The sequence below is a fragment of the Lithobates pipiens genome, unplaced genomic scaffold, assembly GCF_037356315.1.
Source record: "Lithobates pipiens isolate NorthernLeopardFrog02 unplaced genomic scaffold, aLitPip1_a1.2 Scaffold_10, whole genome shotgun sequence".
NCBI lineage: Eukaryota > Metazoa > Chordata > Amphibia > Anura > Ranidae > Lithobates > Lithobates pipiens.
The window spans coordinates 20,144,049-20,165,928 of record NW_027507686.1 but is presented as its reverse complement, the minus strand read 5'-3'; the positions used below and the strand labels follow the sequence as shown (position 1 = coordinate 20,165,928).

At 47.2% G+C, this 21,880-nt stretch overlaps 1 protein-coding gene across 1 annotated transcript in view; it reads right to left on the bottom strand.

Annotated features, from left to right (window-relative positions):
• The window catches only part of AP1G1 (adaptor related protein complex 1 subunit gamma 1), a 93,348-nt gene that overhangs the window by 44,023 nt on the left and 27,445 nt on the right, over positions 1–21,880 (bottom strand). The window contains exons 2-6 of the mRNA XM_077452247.1: positions 11,102–11,305; positions 9,351–9,475; positions 7,774–7,915; positions 5,529–5,625; positions 5,344–5,420 (exon numbers count right to left, since the gene is read on the bottom strand). Of these exons, the coding sequence (XP_077308373.1) occupies positions 5,344–5,420; positions 5,529–5,625; positions 7,774–7,915; positions 9,351–9,475; positions 11,102–11,305 (645 nt within the window). The remainder of the gene's footprint in view (positions 1–5,343; positions 5,421–5,528; positions 5,626–7,773; positions 7,916–9,350; positions 9,476–11,101; positions 11,306–21,880) is intronic.

Sequence of the window (21,880 nt, the reverse complement as noted above, 5' to 3'; positions counted from 1 at the left end):
GTCTGCTGCGTGCAATTCCACCTCAGAGCTGTACCCAGGATGCCCATACAAGTGAATGCCAACGCAGCAGCTGACGTGCATACAGGAGTGGGCGCACAGATCCATGCACCCGCTTCTGCATGCATGTCAGATTTGGACATGCCACGGTGTGTGTAGCAGCTGCATCTACTTGTATGAGTTGCGCGCATGCAGCTCTGAGGTGGATTTGCATGCAGCAGACAGCAGCTCAGATCAGGGGACAGGTCTGATCACCCGTCTGGATGAGCCGTCAAAATGGTTCTGCATTAAGGTAAAAAATTAAAATAAAAAAAACTTTCAGAGTGCGGTCCCCCCCCCCCCCCAGCCCCCTCCGCATTGGCTCAAACTGCAATGGGGAGCCATTGGCTCTTGCTGCTGTCAATCACAGCCAGTGAGGTGGGAGTGGATGGGGAGCTGGGCCGAGCCAGCTCAGGAGCGAGCCCGCACAAGTGCCCACACAGCAAGCATCTTGCCAAGGGGGCACTTGGCAAGGGAGGGGAGGACCAAGGAGCATCCGCAGGGGACACAAGAAGGAGGATCAAGACTGCTCTGTGCAAAACCCATTACATACAGCAGGTAAGTATAAACCAGTTTATATAAAAAAAAAAAAATAATCAAATCGTTAAATGAACAGCACATTTAGAAAGGAGTGTTGTTCTGGTTACAAGCGAACAGCAACGTTTAGAAAAGGAAATCTAGTGAGTCTTACCTTCTCATTCTAATATACAGCAGGATCCCAAGCAGACAGAGAGGAAAAGACAGGAAGCAGGTGTTAGGATGGCTGATCAGAACGTGGACACGCTGCTCCAATATGGAGGATTGCATACATGTCAGACAAAGACCTACCTATCGCTGCCTCACATCCAGTACAAACCACAACACCCCTAAAGTCTGCAACACTAATGCCGCGTACACACGACCGGACTTTGACGGACTAGGTCCGACAGACTTTCGTCGGCGGTCCGACGGGCTTTCTGAACGAACGGACTTGGCCACACACGACCGGACTATGCAAGTTCGAAAGTCTGCTCGTTTTGAACGTGATGACTTAAAACGGGACTAAACAAGGAAGTTCAATAGCCAGTAGCCAATAGCTGCCCTTGCGTCGTATTTGGTATGTCGGACCAGCACACAGACAAACAGTTTTCCCAATTTTTAGTCCGTCGGACTTGAGTCCATTGGATAGATTTGAAACATGTTTTATTTCTAGGCCCATCAGATTTTTTATTTTATTTTTTAAAAGCAGTCGGAACTAGCCCACACACCATCGGAGTGTCCGACGGACTGATCCCGTGGGACCTAGTCTGCTGTAAAATCCAGTCGTGTGTACGCAGCATTAGAGATGCTCTGCTGCCTGAGAAATACCCAATTCAGGATTTAGGGGAGATTCAAAGTGTATGTGAACCCTAAAAATAATAAACTGCAGAGCTTGAAGTCCATGCACCTCTTCAAAAATACTGATTATAACCAGGTTTTCATTTGTTTCTTTTCCCAATTTTAGATACTGCCAGATACCGTGACTTCTGAATTATTGGTGACAACACTCTCTGACTGCAATGCATACAGTGGCAGCGCTGTGACTAAGGAAGCACCAATATTTTGGATACTGAAAACGATCACCTGAAAATAAGGTGGTTGTCGTTAAAGCAGAGTTTCACCCAAAAGTGGAACTTCCGCTCATTTGTCGCCTCTCATCCATCCGGTATTACAATTGGCACGTTTCGGGGGGGAGGGGCAGGGGGGGGGATACCTGTTCCCACTTCCGGGAGTCTGGGCCACGGCCCGTGACATCACCGCAGGGCTCCCTCCTCCTCCTGTCGCCGGGCAGTAGGAGAGAGAAGCAGGGCTTCGCACATGCGCAGTAGGGTTCCCGGCATAAAGTGTTACACTGTCGGGTAACCTTAACCACAATAGCGGTGGCAGCACCCGACAGCTGATGGAAACATCAGCTGCGGTGTCGACATTGCTGGACTACAGCACAGGTATGTCCTATTGTTAAAAGCCGGCAGCTGCAGTATGTGTAGCTGCTGACTTAATTTATTATTATTTTTTTGGGGGCAGAATATTAACGTCAATGCGTCATTGCAAAGAAATGTTTTTAAACTGTCCATTTCAGTTTGCGCACTGCCTGGCCAGTCATTTCCCAGCCCCTTACGTTTCTGAATGAAAACTATGAGCAATCAGGACCGATCGCTCCTGTGTCCATTCATAACTGGAGGATAGTAAACCGCTTCCTAGGTTTCAAATTATGAACAAAAAAGCTTCTCAGCACAGAGCACTTGTCATTCATTCACTGTCCAGTGTAGCTGAGGCTGTAGAGAAAAGGACTGGGGAATCTTACCAAAGACCCCCCCCCCCCAGAGGCTCCTAAAAAAAAAAAAAAAAAATGATGATGATATCTATAATATATGTTTTTATTACACACACGCCTGTAAATGGAAACATGGACAGTATTACCAGAAGGGCAGTTTAACTTTTATTCTTCATTTAAAAAAAAAAAAAAAAATATAAATATATATATATATATATATATATATATATATATATATATATATATATATATATATATATATATATATATATATATATATATATATATATATATATATATATACTCCATGTTTTCATATATATTTAAAAAAGTTTGTTACATTTACAGGTGTGTGTCCATCATAGAGATATAGATAGAGAGAGAGAGCGATATATAGAGAGATATATATATTTATATATTATCTATGTCTCAGAGCTTTGGGGTGCACACCCCAATGCAATAGGCTGCCAAGATGACTTTGCTTGTAAACTGGGAATCCTATCTGTGAATGGTTTGCTGGGCAACAGCGATGCCCCTCCATAGTGTGACAATTCTTCCCCAGGAGAGATCCCTAAACTGCTTCATTTTCCAGCAGGGGTGGGAAATCTAGTGTCAGATTTTTGAAAGCTTGTGTAAATAGTTTAGTATGCTCTCCTCATTTATTTACAAAATTTTCATTCATATTTAGCAAAAAATGGCTTTACAGGATGGAAGAAGTACACAAGCACAAATGTCACAGGAAGCCGTAGCCATGCATGTGTACAGCAGCCCAGGCTGGGGTCCCTAGAAGAGGGGGGGGGGGGGAAGGGATCCATGCAAAACACTTTTAGAAAGATGGAAAAGGTATTTCTGCCTTACCTTGTGGCCTTTATTTAAATGTATTTAGAGTTCACATATACTTCATCCAATTACAGTGATGCTTTGTTGGATATTCTCACCTTGGTAATAGTGAGTGTAACAGTAATTGATAAATGTGTTTATTCCTGTGCGGTGCGCTCGGTTCAGACTATGTTCCACACGGTACACGTGATACGGTGTCTTGTTTCAACTTTTGCCTCCCCCCCCTCCCCCCCCAAATAAAGATGGTTTAAATAGACTAGAAGTCAATGCAAGTCACAATGGAATGGCAAAAAATAGCCATCGGTTGTAGCAAAGGAGCATTTGCATGAGTAGCTGTGCAAAGGCTCAGTATCGGCACCCATATTGGTGTAACATAAATGGAATATGAACCAAACTGGCCGTGCAGAGACGGGCGAGGTTCTGCTTCGTATATTCTCTAGAACAGATATATCTATGGCTGCATCTTCAACAACCACCAGCCTGCCTGTCTCTGGGGCTAATGTCAGTTTAGGGCCGGACAGCTGTAAATCAGGGACCAAAACACCCTTTGCAAGTAAAACAGAAAGAAGAGTGGTTAATAAAAAACAAGCAATAAGAATTGAGCTTTCAGAAACTGGGAGTGAACACTGCAATGAAAGAACAGCAGCCGGTGTGCAATGTAACAGAATATCAGCAATTAGGCTAGGTTTCCACTATTGCGACCTGAATTTGCCGCGACTTGAAGCAATGTCCGTGAATTCTTGAGGTCTATGGACTGCAAGTCGCATCAAAGTGGGACCAAAAGTAGCGCAGGGACTACTTGGAAGTCGCACAGATATGAACGGTACTCTTTGGAAATCATGGGGTACGACTTGTCATGCGACTTTGCAGTCCCAAGTCACACAAGTGGAAACGTAACCTTAGTTGCACTTGTCTCATGAAACGGGTGCACCTTACTCCCCGAATAAAAAATACCACATGTCCATGGCCAAGATTCCTGCTTTATAAATGGTTGAGAAACTAGTTCCACAGCCCACTAAGGCCTCATTCACATAAGGGTACTACAGCGAACACCCGTGCGAGGGCTACGTTTGCCTGCATGGGGGATGCACAGGTGTCTTATGCATCCCTGTGCAGGTGTCATGTCAACTGGGCGCAGTCTGCGGGTTCCCAATGCGTTTACACGGGTGTTCCATTAGTCTCCGTGCAGGCAGCTCCGTTCATATCAATTGGGTGCAGCGGCTGGGCAGACAAAGCCACTGCTCCCGATTTGACAGCCGTGCCGGTGTTCTGTCGAGAAGTGGCCGGGTTGTACTGCGCATGCGCCGTACGGAACAGTACAACAGCGGATTTTATGATCAGCTGTTGTGACGGCGCCTGCGCACAACAGCCGCTAGAATACATTCTTCTGTCAGATTGTGCCCCACCCACGCTCCCGTGGCGAGTTCATGGTTGGCGAGGGGAGTCGGATTTCTACATGTTGTGGGCGGATTTATAAATGATGGGCAGTTGGGGGTGGAATTTTTAAATATGCCCGGTGCTATTCTTCAAAGCATAGCATACAATGTTTGTGTCGGTGGGTGGAACAGTGCCCCATTGTTGGGGTTACTGTTCCTCCCACTGACACCAACAACGGGGCACTGTTCCTCCTACCGACGCCAGAACAAGGTCTACTCCCAATGGCCACAGTCTGGCCCCCCCTAAAGTCTGAAGGACAGTAAACTGGCCATTTTGTTTAGAAAATTTGAAGACCCCTGGTATAGGGGATAGCGCTGTTCATTTTCTGAGGTATACATTGGGGGAACAGCGGCTGTGCCCATGCAGCCCCTGCACCCAACTGACATGAATGGGACTGCCTGCATAGGGAGGACCTGTGCATCACCATGCGGGCACACAGGTGAATGGTGTATTATGGAGGGGAAGTAACTGCAAGAAAAGGGCAGCTCTATAATGCATAGAACAGAAGGACTCTGAAAGGCCCAACTTCCACCTGATTCAGGAGACAACTTAGAAGAAAGTAAGAGAAACCAGACTATCGGATAGGAGCAGCCAATCAAATCTTTTACAACAGAAGACACCACTTGTGTTCAAATTTTAAAGCACGAAACACAAAAACAACAAGAAGTCGTCTTTCAAAAAGAAATAAGTGCGAGGATGTGGGAGTGCAGGACGGGGAGGAACGGTGTGATCCCTACCTTTCTAAAATGCAGTAGCATGTCGGGGCTCCGCTCACACATCTCTGTCAGTAGCACGACGGACGTGTGCAGCACACCTGCCAAAAGAAAAACAAAATCATCAACACAAATCCTTTATAAAAAGACATAAGGAGCCGCAAAATACATCAAGACGGAAAATAAAAAAAAACAGAAATCAAGCTCACCGTGGTTCTTCTCGTTAAGCAGGTTCTTTGTTGCGGGTAAAAACATTTCCATGAGTTCTGGGACCTTTCGGATGACGTGAACAGCGCACAGTGCCGCCTTGACAAACAGACAGTTTTGTACAGATGATTTTTTATCTGAAAGTGACAGTTGCTTGGCTGTGTCTGGCTGCAATACTTATGAAACACAGAATCCTAAACAAGCATGCTATAAAAACGAGTCTCTCCGAATTCCTTCTCTCTAGCTCTGATTCAGGACTGTGGCCCAGAAAGTACTGAAACTGAATCACAAGCAAACTCGTAAGCGAGCAAAATTTTCCAAACCAGACACCAGTATTGGCAGCATTTATAATTCTCTCATAACAGGTGTACTTAAAAGTGGTTGTAAACCTCAGACATGAAATATGTGCAAAGCATATCCCTCTACAAATGTCTGCTGCCTCCTTCCCCTGCTATCAGCACGAGTCATTTCTGACAAGTTTTCCTGACACCAAGCAATAAATGGTGACGGGAGGGAGCTCCAACAGATTGACAGCCTCAGCTCTGGTCCTGTGTGCTTTGTCAAGGGGGGTGGGGGGTGGGGGTGTTCCTTCCCTCCAATCAGCTCAGAGCTCTGAGTGAATTTTCAGCTCTCCACCCCCGTTTTCCTGACAGCTCAGACAAGCCTTATAAGTTCTGCACTTTAACCCACTTAAGCCCAGGCCCATTTAGCTGGCCAAAGACCAGAGCACTTATCGCATTTCGGCACTGCGCCGCTTTAACAGACAATTGCACGGTCGTGCGACATTGCACCCAAACAAAATTGACGTCCTTTTCTTCCCACAAATAGAGATTTCTTTTGGTGGGATTTGATCACCTCTGCAGTTTTAATTTTTTGCGCTATAAACAAAAAAAAAAAAAAAAAAAAGCTATATTTTTTACTTTTTGCTATAATAAATATGCCCCAAAAAAAAATCTAAAAAAAACATTTTTTTCCTCAGTTTAGGCCGATATGTATTCTTCTACACTTTTTTTTTTTTTTAACTAAAAATATCCCAATAAGCGTATATTGAGTGGTTTGTGCAAAAGTTATAGCGTCTTTTTTTTACTAGTAATGGCAGCGATCTGCGACAATATGGAGGACTTGGCCAATTTTGTCACATTTTTGGGACCATTGGCATTTTTACAGAGATCAATGCTATAAAATTGCATTGATTACTGTAAAAATTTCACTGGCAGTGAAGGTGTTAACCACTAGGGGGCAGTGAAGAAGTGTATCCTAGTACATGTTCTAACTGAAGGGGGGAGGGGACTGTGCAGGGGACACGACAGATCGTATGTTCATACTCTGTATGAACAGACGATCTTGTCTGTTCTCCCCTCAGAGAACCGGAAACTGTGTGTTTACACACAGATCCCGGTTCTCCATGTCTCAGCAGAGATCGCGGGAGCCCGGCGGTGATCGCGACCGCCAGGGCACTCACATCGGCTCCGTGGGCAAGCAGGATGGAGTCGGGATCAGCCCACATGCCTGGACCGGCGCCCGGCTCAGCCTCCCAGGAAGCAACTGAGAACCTGAGCCGGCGGCTCCCTCCACAGCTCAATTGCTCCAGTGAGCATGGGGCGGGTGGGGGGCAGAGCAGAGAGCTGCTGACTGACAGTCACCAGCCGGCTGCTCATGGAGCTGTGAAAACCGAGTGATCGGCGGTGTTCGATCGCTCAGTTCTCAGTGTTAGGCCCCATACATACTATTAGATTTTCTGCAAATTTTTGTCTTCAGGTTTACCAAAACCATGTAAGTGCACGGGCCTGCCTGATTGCATACAAATTGAAACTCTTAAGGTTTGACCTCATATGGTTTTGGTAAATCTGAAGACAAAAAAAAAAAAAAATCGTCAGAAAATCGAATAGTGTGTATGGTGTCTAAGAGGTGCTGGGGGAACCCGATGCTGCATCCATCTGGATAAGTATGAATCCTAAAAACAGATGTAGATAGAATAATGCAGATAAACAGGTACAACTTGCGTAGGGAGGATTCATTTAACCTCTGTGCATCACCTGAGGCCAGTCACTTTGAATGGATGTAGAGAAGACTGCAGATAAACAGGTACAACTTATGTAGGAGGGTTTGTTTCCTCTCTGTGTATAACCTGAGGCCAGTCATTAAACTGGATATATGGAGGAGTTTACAACCACTTGAAGTAAAAGTAAAAAAAAAAAAAAAAAAAAACTTTCCATGGCAGCACTGATGCTACACCAAGAGTCTTACCTTCTTCCGAAGATAAGAATTTGATGTTTTAAGGAGCTTCTCCACCTCCCCTGCCAGGTCTCTACACATCTCTGCCGATCCCATGCAGCCCAATGTACACAGCGCCAGGCCTTGAACGTACTGAGTGCTATGATTCAGGTCACTAGGGGGAAAGAGGCAGCATATGAGCACAAATACCAACACAATGCTAGAAAAGTCACCTATGATACAAATGAAAGCAGACCTATATTTAAAGCGGTTCTGCACCTAAAAAAAAAAAAAAAAAAAAAAATTTATTAAAACCCAGCAGCTACTAATATTGCAGCTGCTGACTTTTAATAAAATCACACTTACCTGTCCCAGGGTCCAGCGATGTCGACGGTTCCCTACTGCGCATGCGACAGTCGCGCTGCGTGTCTCTTATGGTCCCCCGCTGTGTCTCTGGGAACTGTGTGTTTCCCAGAACACAACGGGGGGGGGGGCGTCTGCCTGCCCGGAAGTGGGTGCAGATACCTGGATTATCCAGGTAACTGAACCCCCCTCCCCCCTGAAAGATGCCGATTGTGGCACCGAAGGGGGGGGAGGGATCAGATGAGTGGAACTTCCACTTTAGGGTGAAGAACCGCTTTAAAATGACCCACCTAATCAAGTGCCTTTAACCAGTTTAGGTCCACCCCATAGCGGTTTTACTGCTACAGGGCAGCACCTGTGTGGCGGACTAATTATATATATATATATATATATATATATATATATATATATACACACACACACACACACACACACACACACACACTGGAGCGGTGCGATTGCAGGACAGTTTAAAAAAAATAAATAAAAAAAACTCCTGCAAGCAGCATCTTTGCAGCACTGTAGAAACCGTGTATACACCGCTCCTAAAGCACCCCTACCCATTGAAATCAACGGGGCATCGCCAAACCGCTGGCAAAATGCTGCAGGTGAACTTTGCGGGCGGTTTTAACCATTTTTCAGCCGCTAGTGTGGGTTCAAAGCGCCCCACTAGCGGCTGAATAAAACTACGTTAAAGCACCGCTAAAAATAGCAGCGCTTTACCAACGTCGACGTCTCGGTGGGAAAGCGCCCTTAATGTTATCCATGCAACAGTTAAAGCCAAAGTCGCATCCATCCAAAAGACGCAATGTAAAAGTAGTAAAGGAAATCACACGACTTTGGAGTTGCACAAGTGTGACTGAAGCCTTAGGCCCCTTTCACACGGGCTGTCCAATCAGGTCTGTCCGTCAAGTTTTTCAGGCGGATCTGATCGGACCCTCCAGTCTCTTCTATGGAGGAGCGAATGTCAGTGGACATCCGCCGCCATCCGCTCTGAACCTGTCCGCCAAAAACAGACCGATGGTGGTCCAATTCTCCCATCCGTCTGGTGAATTGGATGGCATCGGATGGAAAATGGATAGGTGGTCCATTTCCATCGGATTTCCCAGAGCGGGTCCATGTCCGCTCTGCATAGTGGAGGGGACACGGATCGGTCATCCTCCTGCTCAGCGGGGAGATCCCCCGCCACCTAGTGTTCTAGTGGTTTCTGAAGTGAAATCAGACTTGGGCAATCCCATGGCTCTTACTTCTTTATACAGTTGGTCATTAGCAGGTGGACATCTTGTCTCTCATCCAGCAGCAGCATCGCACCAAGGTAGCCAATCCTCTTGTCTGTGAATTTCTGAGAGGCGATTAGTTTCAGGCACTCCAGCTGCAAAGAAGAAAACACAGACTTTCAGGTCACACTAATCTTACCCTGATCACTACACTTACTTAAAAGGGCCCATTTTACATTCTGTGTGTTCATTTGCATTCAGTGGACCAATGAATTCATCTCCTCTCCGTATATCAGAATACTCCTTGTTAACACATGAATACTGAAGCACAACGGACATGACACCTTAGCACTGAATCCGTGTCCTGATGCTCACCGGGGCAATTGATATCTTAGAGAAGATGGATAGGAAGGAAGTTATTCTTTAGTGCGGCTCACAAAAAAGTGACAAGGACACCGCATTTCCAACAAGATTAATAGTATTTGATAAAAACGAATGCAGCCACTAGATCGAAGGATTTCAAGATGCAACATATTGCATTTTTGTTCTTGGGTATAGTTACTTTAAAAAGTAGAAGTATGGCTTTTTTTGGCCTTACTTCTATGGATCAGAGGAGTGTAGTTCGTTCTGCACTCCTGTGACCCGTTTTTAGCCAACACCAAGCAGAAGCCCCTTGTCAACTGACGTCACTCAGACAGTCCAGGCAGTGGAAAGATCCTGACATTAAAGTCAAGGAGTTCCTGGACTGGCAGCTGGCTCAGCCTTGCAGAGAGCCTGAGCAAGCAGCTCTCGCACCCTCCACAGCCCAGCATTCCAGTGAGCACTGGAGGGGCAGAGCAGAGAGCTGCTGACTGAGTCACCAGCTCTTTGCTCACTGAAGACTAAGAGCCGAGCGATCTTTGATCGCTTACTTCTCAATCTTAGAAGCAGCGGGGGACAATGTGGCATCCACCTAGGTGAGGCTATAGATTTATTTAACCCTATACTTTTCTTTTAAAAAGGTCAAGTTAACCTTTGGAACATGTTTCACCAGTATTTAGGATGGAACAAGTAACAGTCCACTCCTGCCCCCTCATCCCCCCTCCCTGTGACAGTAGACAGGGGTTCTTCTCACCACACCCGCTGTCACTTTTTAAAAACACCGCGGCTGTGTGGAGCTCGGCCCACATGCCTGCGTCATTCATTCACAGATTCCTGTAAACCAGAGATATGCAATTAGCGGACCTCCAGCTGTTGCAAAACTACAAGGCTCATCCTTCTCTGCCGCTGGGTGTCATTCTTGTAGCCGTCAGTCTTGCTGTACCTCATGGGATTTGTAGTTCTGCAACAGCTGGAGGTCCGCTAATTGCCATATCCCTGCTGTAAATGAATAAACTACAAGTGCCATCTCCCACTGTGGCAGACAGACTTGTAGTTTCAATAGGCTGTGGGGGCGCTGTTGAGCGCTCGCATCATTCGCTGACAGGTCCTCTGGCTTTCAAGCAGAAAGCCCATACAGAGGTACAGGCTAAAATGACAGATGACACGTCTGCAGGAGCCTACATTGCACCTGTAATGAATTACCACCACTGGGTGCAATGATTTCCTGACTCCTGCAGATAAAAAGAATAAATGCACTTTTTTTGTTCTGCAAAACTATATGCATTATTTTTCTGTAAAGGAGAACTTATCCTGCCACAGCTCTCAGCAACGAGGAAATACAGAGAGCTTGAGTCAGTGTGGAGTGCAATCGTTGGCCAACACTGAAGAGGAGGTCTATTCTATGGTGAGGTGGCACTTACCTGCCCAAAGTGAGCAGGGTATCCCAGCATGTGCATATACAGCAGCTTAGCCACATTGCGGCAGCGATATGTGTTATCTTCCTCGCGGAATGACGAGCGGATGGCGGCGCACTCTTTCTGGATCATCTCCCGTTCCTCGGCCTGTGTGCGTGCCGTCCGGATGGTGCGGATCAGCTCCCGCAGTCTGATAGGGGCCGGCATCCTCTGTAAAAAGAGTGAGAGAGACAGATAAGTAAGCTGGCAGCACACATACAATAAGGATCTGAAAACTAATGCCGCGCCCACCAATTCTACCAGGTTAATGCCAACTGGACATCAAAAAAGAGAAACACCGGCTGCCCCAGTTTGGAAATGACAAAACTGCCTCCACTTGATGAATAGAGTGTTGGCCCCAAACACTCACACTGATCCAAGGACACAAATACTTCCCCCACCTGTCATTTTAAAAGACAATATTTTCAAACCAAAATATACTATGATCTGTGCATCCAATCAGAACACAACCCATGCCAGGCAAGTTGACAGGGTCAGGTTTGTGGTCTATATTTTTTTATTTGTACATACACTATATTACCAAAAGTATTGGGACACCTTTACACGCACATGAACTTTAATGGCATCCCAGTCTTAGTCCGTAGGGTTCAATATTGAGTTGGCCCACACTTTGCAGCTATAACAGCTTCAACTCTTCTGGGAAGGCCGTCCACAAGGTTTAGGAGTGTGTCTATGGGAAGGTTTGACCATTCTTCCAGAAGCGTAATTGTGAGGTCAGGTACTGATGTTGGACAAGAAGACCCGGCTCACAGTCTCCTCTCTAATTCATCCCAATTGTGTTCTATGGGGTTGAGGTCAGGACTCTGCGCAGGCCAGTCAAGTTCCTCCGCCCCAAACTCGCTCATCCACGTCTTTAGAATTATTATTAGGGTTGCACCGATATTAGTATCTGTGGCGATACTGCGTATTTGCACAAGTATCGGTACTCAAATGCACCGAAACCTGAAACCGATACTTTCATGCTCGACTCTTTTCGCTGTCAGTGGGTCTCCCCTGTGTTAAAGAAGTCCGGTAATTGGTGTAAAAAAAAAAAAAAAAAAAAAAGCCAACATTGCTCAGACCTGAAACACTAAAATAAAAAGAAACATTGTTTCTTTTTGTATCTGTTTTTTCAATCTGCAGATCAAAACGGGATTAACAAATGTTCTTCTGTTTAACCCCTTATTAACCCTCTGAGGACCATCATCAATATAGAAATAATTATATTTTTTTCCCTTTAAGAATTTATTTGAACAATAAATAAAACCATTTCCACATTTGTGTCATTTTTGGGGGAGGAATTATGACACGGGACATATGTGTCCCTATGGTCCTATGGACATGTGTGTCCCAGAGCAAAAAATCAAATTGGTTCAAATGATTAAATCTCTCAAAAAAACATTTGTTGTTATTAAGCACAAGTCTATCAACAAATATCAGATGATACAACAACATCTGGCTATTTAGGTCACTTTTTATGGAACGCCAAAATAAGTCTCAGTTCACACAGTACGCGGCACAACTTGCAGCGCCGCGACCTCAGCGGCGACTTGCAAAACGACTTCTGTATAGAAGTCAATGCAAGTCACCCGAAGTCGCCGCAAAAGTAGTACAGGAACCTTTTTTCTAAGTCGGAGCGACTCGAGTCGCTCCTATTAGAACGGTTCCGTAGTACAGAATGGGGCGCTACTTGTCAGGCGGCGAAGTCGCCCCTGTGTGAACCGAGCCTAAGCCATTTTTTTGTTTGTTTGTTTATTTTTTTAAGTTCGTACACTTCAGTTGCTGTAACCAAGCCATTTCATGAAATAACTGGCAAAAAGCTAGATCCATTTGTTAAGAACTATTTTGACTCAAACCAAAAAAAAATAATAGTTGGAAAACTTATTTTTTTTTTTTTTTTTTTTTACTCACCTCTAAATGCCGGTTGCTAGGGGGGCCCTCGTAGTTTGCCTCCTTCAGTGCCCGGGCTGCTGACATCACTTCCCCTCTGCGCCGCAGTCATCTGGGACATGTCATTGTCCCAGATGACTGTGCGCATGCACCGTGGGTGCCCGGTGCCGCATCGCTGGACCCTGGGACAGGCAAGTGTCTGATTATTAAAAGTCAGCAGCTGCAGTATTGTAGCTGCTGATTTTTAATTTTTTTTTTTTTTTTTTTTTTATTAGGGGGCACTCCACTTTAAAGTTCTTAATCAGATGATACAGGTAATTAAAAACATGGGACAAATACGTCCCTTGGTCCTCAAAGGGTTAACCCTTAATTTTAGGGCTGCATTTAACGATTATTTTCATAATCGATTAGTTGGCCAATTATTGTTTCGATTAATCGGTTAATAACCTTAAAAAAAAAAAAAAAAAAAAAAAAAAAAAAAGCATGGTGTATAATTTAGTTAATATGTAAAGTTTAAAAAAAAAAAAAAAGCAATTTATTCTTAAATATCTCTATATGAAGTGTTGAATATAAATAACCAACTATATGGTTAGGGAGCAAAATATCTAATCCACTCTGAGAATAACAGACAGAAGAGATATACTGTATATATTAGAGGGGATATACCGTATATCTCATTAGAGGAGAGATATACTGCATATACTATTAGAGGAGAGATATACTATTAAAGGGTCAATCTGGTAAATATCATCAGACTCTAACTTTAACCCCATTTTGTTACTGGCCGATTAATCGATTATGAAAATAATAATCGATTCATTTCATAATCGATTAGTTGTCGATTAAATTGTTTCAGCCCTAATTAATCTACTCCCTATTCTCCTCCATTTAATTATTATATTCCTGCTTTTTTCCTTTTGTTCGCGTCTATTTTATATAACGATCAACAATAAAAACTTTTTTTGTTTGTTTCGTTAGTGAATATTTTTTTACACACACTATATTATACTATACACACACACGAAAATCGTTCTCGTGCGATACCAGATCGTACCATTTTCGTTTAGTCAGTAAAGTTGACGTCCAAAAAAATACAAATAAATTACAACACGTGACATCACTTCCCCCCCTTTTTTTTTTTTTCTGTCGTATGAGAATTTGTGACTTTAGTAACGTATTCAATTTCTACTTGCGACTATTAAGCGGAAAAAAAAAAAAGGTTGCACGATCTTCGGATCGTGTGTAGGGGCTGTTATACTATCAGTACATGTACACAGGGGGGTTGTTTACAGTCGTTTCTAGAGCCTTTTTTTTTTTTTGGAACATAAAAAAAAAAAAAAAATAATAATAATAATAATATTTTATATATATATATATATATATATATATATATATATATATATATATATATATATATATATATATATATATATATATATATATATATATATAAAAAACAAAACAAACACACTGTACATTTACACATTTCACATTGAAAAAGCAGCAAATAAAAAAAAAAAATCTATTTATTTCATTTGTAAAAGCTTTTCAATGCTTTGTACCATTGCCCTTTACCTTTTGTTCCCCCACCTCCTCCCTTTAGAATGTAAGCTCTACGAGCCGGGCCCTACCGTATCTTTTGTATTGTACTGTAATTGTGTTGTCCCCCCTATACATTGTAAAGCGCTGCGTAAACTGTTGGTGCTATATAAATCATGAATAATAATAATAATAATTGCCAACAGCTGAAGTGAAAACAAAACAGTATTGGTAATGGCGAGGAGGAGGGAAAAAAAAAAGTAAATCGGTGCTTGTCAAACGGTATTGATGCATCCCTAATTATTATAATACAGGAGTTATAGAACGCCAACAGCTTTACAATGTAGAAGGGGGGAGACAGTAGTACAATGTATTTGTTTTATTTTTTATTACAGGTATGTATCGCTTTACATATATATTGCACATTCACATCAGTCCCTGCCCTCCAGGAGCTACAATCCAAGGTCACCAACTAATATCCATACACATCGTTCGTTACATAGTTAGCCCGGTTGAAAAAAAATAAATAAATAAAGTACAAAAAAGGTTGGGGACATCGCTGTGTGCAGCCAATACATTGCACAGAGCAGGCAAGTATGACAGGACAGGTTTCCTTCTTTTTTTTTTGTTTGTTTTGTTTTTAATCTTTACAATCACTTTAAGGTAAAAAAAAAAAGCTTTCAGCCCTTAGAACCACTTTAAAAAATAAATAATAATAATAATAATAATAATAATATTATAAATGCGCTTTTACATTTTCTTCTGTATTCTAACAAAAAAAAAAAAAAGTTACCAAAAAAGGTAACATTTTTACAAACACAAAAGCAACCTTTTAATCCAATGCAGCCATGAAATCTTATCTGAGAGCTTTTAATTTCTCTGCTCCGCCATCCGATCCAGCGGGTCGGTGACCTGTACTGTATTGTGGAGAGCGAGTGCAGAGCGGAATAATGAGGGCCGAGTCCTCACAAAGACAGTCATGTATATTTCAGTCGGTGGCTGGGAAAGTCGGCAGCCTCTGTACTGTCACTGCTGTAATGTGATCAGACCGGAGCAAACAAGCAGGACTGTCCAGACCATCACATCAACAGCACTAAATATGGACTCCCACGGTGGCCTGTTTACTGCAGTGAAGTGGAGAGGCGTGCAAGACGGTAAAAAACAAAAAGCTCCTCACTGCTGCTTAAAGTGGAGGTCCACCCTAAAGTGGAGCTTCCGCTCATCGGAACCCTCCCCCCCTCCGGCGCCACAATTGGCACCTTTCAAGGGGGGAGGGGGGTGCAGGTACCTGTACAGTACAGGTATTCTGCACCCACTTCCGGGATAGCTCTCTGCGGAAAGGGGCGTAGATTACGCCCCTTTCCGCAAGTGCCCGCCCCTTTCCGCAAGTGCCCCGCTGCCTGCTGGGAAACACACGGATCCCAGAGGCAGCGGGGACCATCCTTATTGCGCAGCGCGATTCGCGCATGCGCAGTAGGGAACCGGGAAATGAAGCCGAAAGGCTCCACTTCCTGATTCCCATACCCAAGATGGCGGCGGCAGCACCTTACAGACGATCTAGAGATCGGCTTCGGGTGCCGACATCGCGGGCGCGCTGGACAGGTAAGTGTCACTATTTTAAAAGTCAGCAGCTGCAGTATTTGTAGCTGCTGGCTTTTAAAAAAATAAAAAAAACGCGGAGTCCCGGCGGACTCCCGCTTTAAGGCAGACTCCGAAACATGGTATTTGACATGAAATCTGAACAAAGCAGATCCCTCTAGTGTGTACTTGTCTCACTCCAGAGCACTAAGTGTCAATTCCATCTGCTGCTTCCTTCCTCTATCTGCATCAGTCACATCTGACAAGTTTTCCTGACACCAAGGAGATAAAAAGATGACAATGGAGGGAGCTCCAGCACACAGCCTGTGATTTACATCCTCAGCTCTGTTAAATGTGAGTTGTGTGGAGGGGGGATGCATCTCTTCCCTCCAATCAGCTCTCGGAGCTCTCCTCACTGATGCAACTTCAGCTCTCCACCCCCTGCCTTTCAGAGCTGAGAGATCCCTGGCCACCCACCCAACCATCCAGCAGGTGCCAAGGTGTACCCCCCCCCCCCCCCCCCCATAGTGACAGGAGGAATAAAGCACTTCTAGCTACTGTATGTGCAGAAAGATCACAAGGTTTATAAGCTGCTTAGAAGGTTTCACTTTCAATTTTACTGCTTTCCCTTCCTCCTCACACTTAGAGTCGGGTACAGATGCATTTCTCTTCAAACAATCATAGAGTTTGTAGTGCACATAGGATTTGCAAAACAATGGGATAAAGGAATATTCCTGAACTTTGTTTTATATCATGGTTACTGTGAAATTGTGTGAATGCATCAATGCAGTGCATTTCATCTCTGCTTGCAGTGCATGTCATCTCTGCTTGCAGTCATTGAATGAGTTTAGTAAATAAAGTAATACCTCTGGTAACGAGTAATATGTGGGGGGGGGGGGGGGGGGGGGGGCAGCGCAGGTGGCTAAAATTTGATATTAATAAAAAAAAAAGACTATCTGATTTTTTTTTTTAAATCATCGCTTTTTATCCACCCTGGTGTTGCATGACAATTGCGCGGTCATGCAACACCAGGGTGGATAAAAAGCGAGGATTTAAAAAAAAAAAAAATCAGATTGTCTTTTTTTCTTTTTTTAAATTGATATCAAACTTTAGCCACCTGCGCCCCCCCCCACCCCACGTATTACTCATTATCCAAGGTATTACTTTATTTACTAAACTCATTCAATGAATCCAAGCTCTGCAAGCAGAGATGACATGCACTGCATTGATGCATTCACACAATTTCACATTTAAATCATCGCTTTTTATCCACCCTGGTGTTGCATGACCGCGTGAATTGCACGGTCATGCAACCAACGCGGTTCTGAATAGCAAAAAAAAATAAAAAATGGCCTGGACATGGAGGCAAAAACCTTCCGGAGCTCAAATGGTTACATAATAATATAAAAAAAAAAAAATAATAAAAAAAAAAAAAACACTATCCACTTTAAAAAGGAATGGACTAAAGCACAAAGCACCTGCTAAGTATTCTTCACACACTTCTCATTATATCCTTAAATAATGCGAGGAATGCCGACCTCTCACAAAAGCTGCAGAAAGAAAAATCGCTGTGTAGCAATGCCACAACTAATCAGCCAAGGAGTAATCTTTTAACATTAACAGAACCCTGCGTGCCTTGGCTCCATGGATCGGCGCCTGGAATGTGACTTGGTAACCTTGTCATGGAGGCGGCCGGCCTCCGCTCTTCCAGCAGCTTCTACTGAAATGCACACATCCCTGAGACTGGCACCATTACAGCTTGGCATCTCAGCGTGCCACACTATAGATCAGGAGGTCCTCCCCATTCACAGAGACGAGACTATCAAACTCATTGGCAGCAATCAGAGGAGAGCTGGAGGAGTCAAAGGAAGTCCATCTTATAAAACAGCCGAGTGTCTGGAGAGAGGAGATCCACACAAAGGAGTACAGATCCAATAATATAGGTCACATCCACCCTTATCTCCTATAATAAAATCAATGCCCTGTCAGCCACACACACACCACTCCCTTTTACAAATGCCATGACCCCGACCATCCCATGTAATCAATCCAGACTTGCTTTTAAAATCAGGCTGGCAGAATTTTGCCTGCTAGGAAATGCAAAAAATATCCACCAGGCATATTCACCACTGGATTTTATTGCTCGCCGTGACATCACCGAGCTGATAAAATACGAGCAAAGGCTGCTGCTGGGTGGTCAGACATGATTACCATAGGCATGTGCCCAGAACTACATCTCCCATGAGCCCTTTCTCTACGAGTGGGCAGAATCTTAGTAGTAAAGGCAGCAGCACGATTATTCTGGAAAAAAAATAATATTTTTTTTATAAACTTACACACAAAAAAGTTCACTATGAGAGAACGAGAAAAAGCTAGAAATGGGCAGTGCCACAGAGAAGCGCCACAGAGCGCAGGTGGGACAGAATGAACCTCGCCACCATGGACGGGCAGGGGATAGAGCGAGCAGCCACCATGGGTGGGCGGGGGTGGGGGGAATAGAGCGAGCCGCAACCGTGGGCAGGCGGGGGGTAATAGAGCGAGCCGCAACCGTGGGCAGACGAGGGGAGGTAATAGAGCGAGCCGCAACCGTGGGCAGACGAGGGGAGGTAATAGAGCGAGCCGCAACCGTGGGCAGACGAGGGGAGGTAATAGAGCGAGCCGCAACCGTGGGCAGACGAGGGGAGGTAATAGAGCGAGCCGCAACCGTGGGCAGACGAGGGGAGGTAATAGAGCGAGCCGCAACCGTGGGCAGACGAGGGGAGGTAATAGAGCGAGCCGCAACCGTGGGCAGACGAGGGGAGTTAATAGAGCGAGCCGCAACCGTGGGCAGACGAGGGGAGGTAATAGAGCGAGCCGCAACCGTGGGCAGACGAGGGGAGGTAACAGAGCGAGCCACAACCGTGGGCGGGGGGGGGACAGAGCGCAGCCACCATGGGCAGGGGGGGGGGGGGACAGAGCGCAGCCACCATGGGCAGGGGGGGGGGGGGGGACAGAGCGCAGCCACCATGGGCAGGGGGGGGGGGGGACAGAGCGCAGCCACCATGGGCAGGGGGGGGGGGGGGACAGAGCGCAGCCACCATGGGCAGGGGGGGGGGGGGGGGGGGGGACAGAGCGCAGCCACCATGGGCAGGGGGGGGGGGGACAGAGCGCAGCCACCATGGGCAGGGGGGGGGGGGGGGACAGAGCGCAGCCACCATGGGCGGGGGGGGGGGGGACAGAGCGCAGCCACCATGGGCGGGGGGGGGGGGACAGAGCGCAGCCACCATGGGCGGGGGGGGGGGGGACAGAGCGCAGCCACCATGGGCAGGGGGGGGGGACAGAGCGCAGCCACCATGGGCAGGGGGGGGGGGACAGAGCGCAGCCACCATGGGCAGGGGGGGGGGGACAGAGCGCAGCCACCATGGGCAAGGGGGGGGGGGGGACAGAGCGCAGCCACCATGGGCAAGGGGGGGGGGGGACAGAGCGCAGCCACCATGGGCAAGGGGGGGGGGGGACAGAGCGCAGCCACCATGGGCAAGGGGGGGGGGGGGACAGAGCGCAGCCACCATGGGCAAGGGGGGGGGGGGACAGAGCGCAGCCACCATGGGCAAGGGGGGGGGGGGACAGAGCGCAGCCACCATGGGCAAGGGGGGGGGGGGACAGAGCGCAGCCACCATGGGCAAGGGGGGGGGGGGACAGAGCGCAGCCACCATGGGCAAGGGGGGGGGGACAGAGCGCAGCCACCATGGGCAAGGGGGGGGGGGACAGAGCGCAGCCACCATGGGCAAGGGGGGGGGGACAGAGCGCAGCCACCATGGGCAAGGGGGGGGGGACAGAGCGCAGCCACCATGGGCAAGGGGGGGGGGACAGAGCGCAGCCACCATGGGCAAGGGGGGGGGGACAGAGCGCAGCCACCATGGGCAAGGGGGGGGGACAGAGCGCAGCCACCATGGGCAAGGGGGGGGGGGGGGGACAGAGCGCAGCCACCATGGGCAAGGGGGGGGGGGGGGGGGACAGAGCGCAGCCACCATGGGCAAGGGGGGGGGGGGACAGAGCGCAGCCACCATGGGCAAGGGGGGGGGGGACAGAGCGCAGCCACCATGGGCAAGGGGGGGGGGGACAGAGCGCAGCCACCATGGGCAAGGGGGGGGGGGGACAGAGCGCAGCCACCATGGGCAAGGGGGGGGGGGGAGACAGAGCGCAGCCACCATGGGCAAGGGGGGGGGGGGGAGACAGAGCGCAGCCACCATGGGCAAGGGGGGGGGAGACAGAGCGCAGCCACCATGGGCAGGGGGGGGGGGGGGAGACAGAGCGCAGCCACCATGGGCAAGGGGGGGGGGGGACAGAGCGCAGCCACCATGGGCAAGGGGGGGGGGGGGACAGAGCGCAGCCACCATGGGCAAGGGGGGGGGGGGACAGAGCGCAGCCACCATGGGCAAGGGGGGGGGGGGGACAGAGCGCAGCCACCATGGGCAAGGGGGGGGGGACAGAGCGCAGCCACCATGGGCGGGGGGGGGGACAGAGCGCAGCCACCATGGGCGGGGGGGACAGAGCGCAGCCACCATGGGCGGGGGGGGACAGAGCGCAGCCACCATGGGCAAGGGGGGGGGACAGAGCGCAGCCACCATGGGCAAGGGGGGGGGACAGAGCGCAGCCACCATGGGCAAGGGGGGGGGACAGAGCGCAGCCACCATGGGCGGGGGGGGGGGGGGACAGAGCGAGCGCCGCCACCATGGAGGAGGGAGATTGAGTGGATGAAAGAGGGAAAGCTCTTAAGAGCGACACAGAAAGGGCTGCATTGTCCCCAGCATCAAACAGCTACAGACCCCTGTCCTCCCAGTAACTAACCCCTCATACATGAAATCACACCCTGCCCTCTAATAAAGCATTAGGCCCCTCTGTGTTCCAGCGATTCAGTATTGCACACATTCCTCTTCAGATTATTTAACTCTGTGAGATCTACGGCTTAAGATTCCAGTATTCCTCTGTGAATGTTGCCTCAACATTTGAAATTTAAATCTATCTTTCTCTCTACAACGGCTGTGCAAAAGAGAAAAATACCTCCACTACGATTTCTCAATTTTTATCTTGCTACACACCCAAATTTTCCGCCCTAGGGGTTACCCGGGCTAAGCTAATGATCACACCAGCTATAGGTAGCTATATGAGCCTGTACCGCAGTCTGCTACCGTACATAATATCAAAAGGAGAAAGAGAGAGATTTCTACTACTTACTATAAAAATCACTCATCTGGTATGGCTGTAATAAGGAATTGGCAGTAAGTCCGGTCGTGTTGTTGTAGCTGCATGCAGTTAATAAAGTAATCTTTAAACTTTAGAAGCTTGCTGATCCCAGCAGTTAATTTTTAAGTCCAAATGTCTGTGCGACCTTCCCCAGCCCTCCCAGCATTATTGCATCATCTCCAACTGGACAAGGCAGCCGGTGTTCTGGCATATCGCGTCCGTCCATCGGATAGTGTCCGCCCCGTACTGCGCAGTACAGAGTAGAAGAAGGAGATTCGGAAAATCTCTGAAGATGAGCGGCGCCTGCGCCATGAGTGGAGGTGCTAGCCCCACCATAGGGCTGCAAATATTAGAGGGCCGCTCGCCACGCTTCGGGTACGGCCTTGCTGCACTCGGCTTTTTATTCCAAGTCTATGTCCACTTGGATGGTGGGGCTAGAACCTGGACTCACGGCGCAGGCGCTGTTCATCTTCGGCTATTTTCGGAATCTGTGTCCTGTGCATGCGCAGTACACAG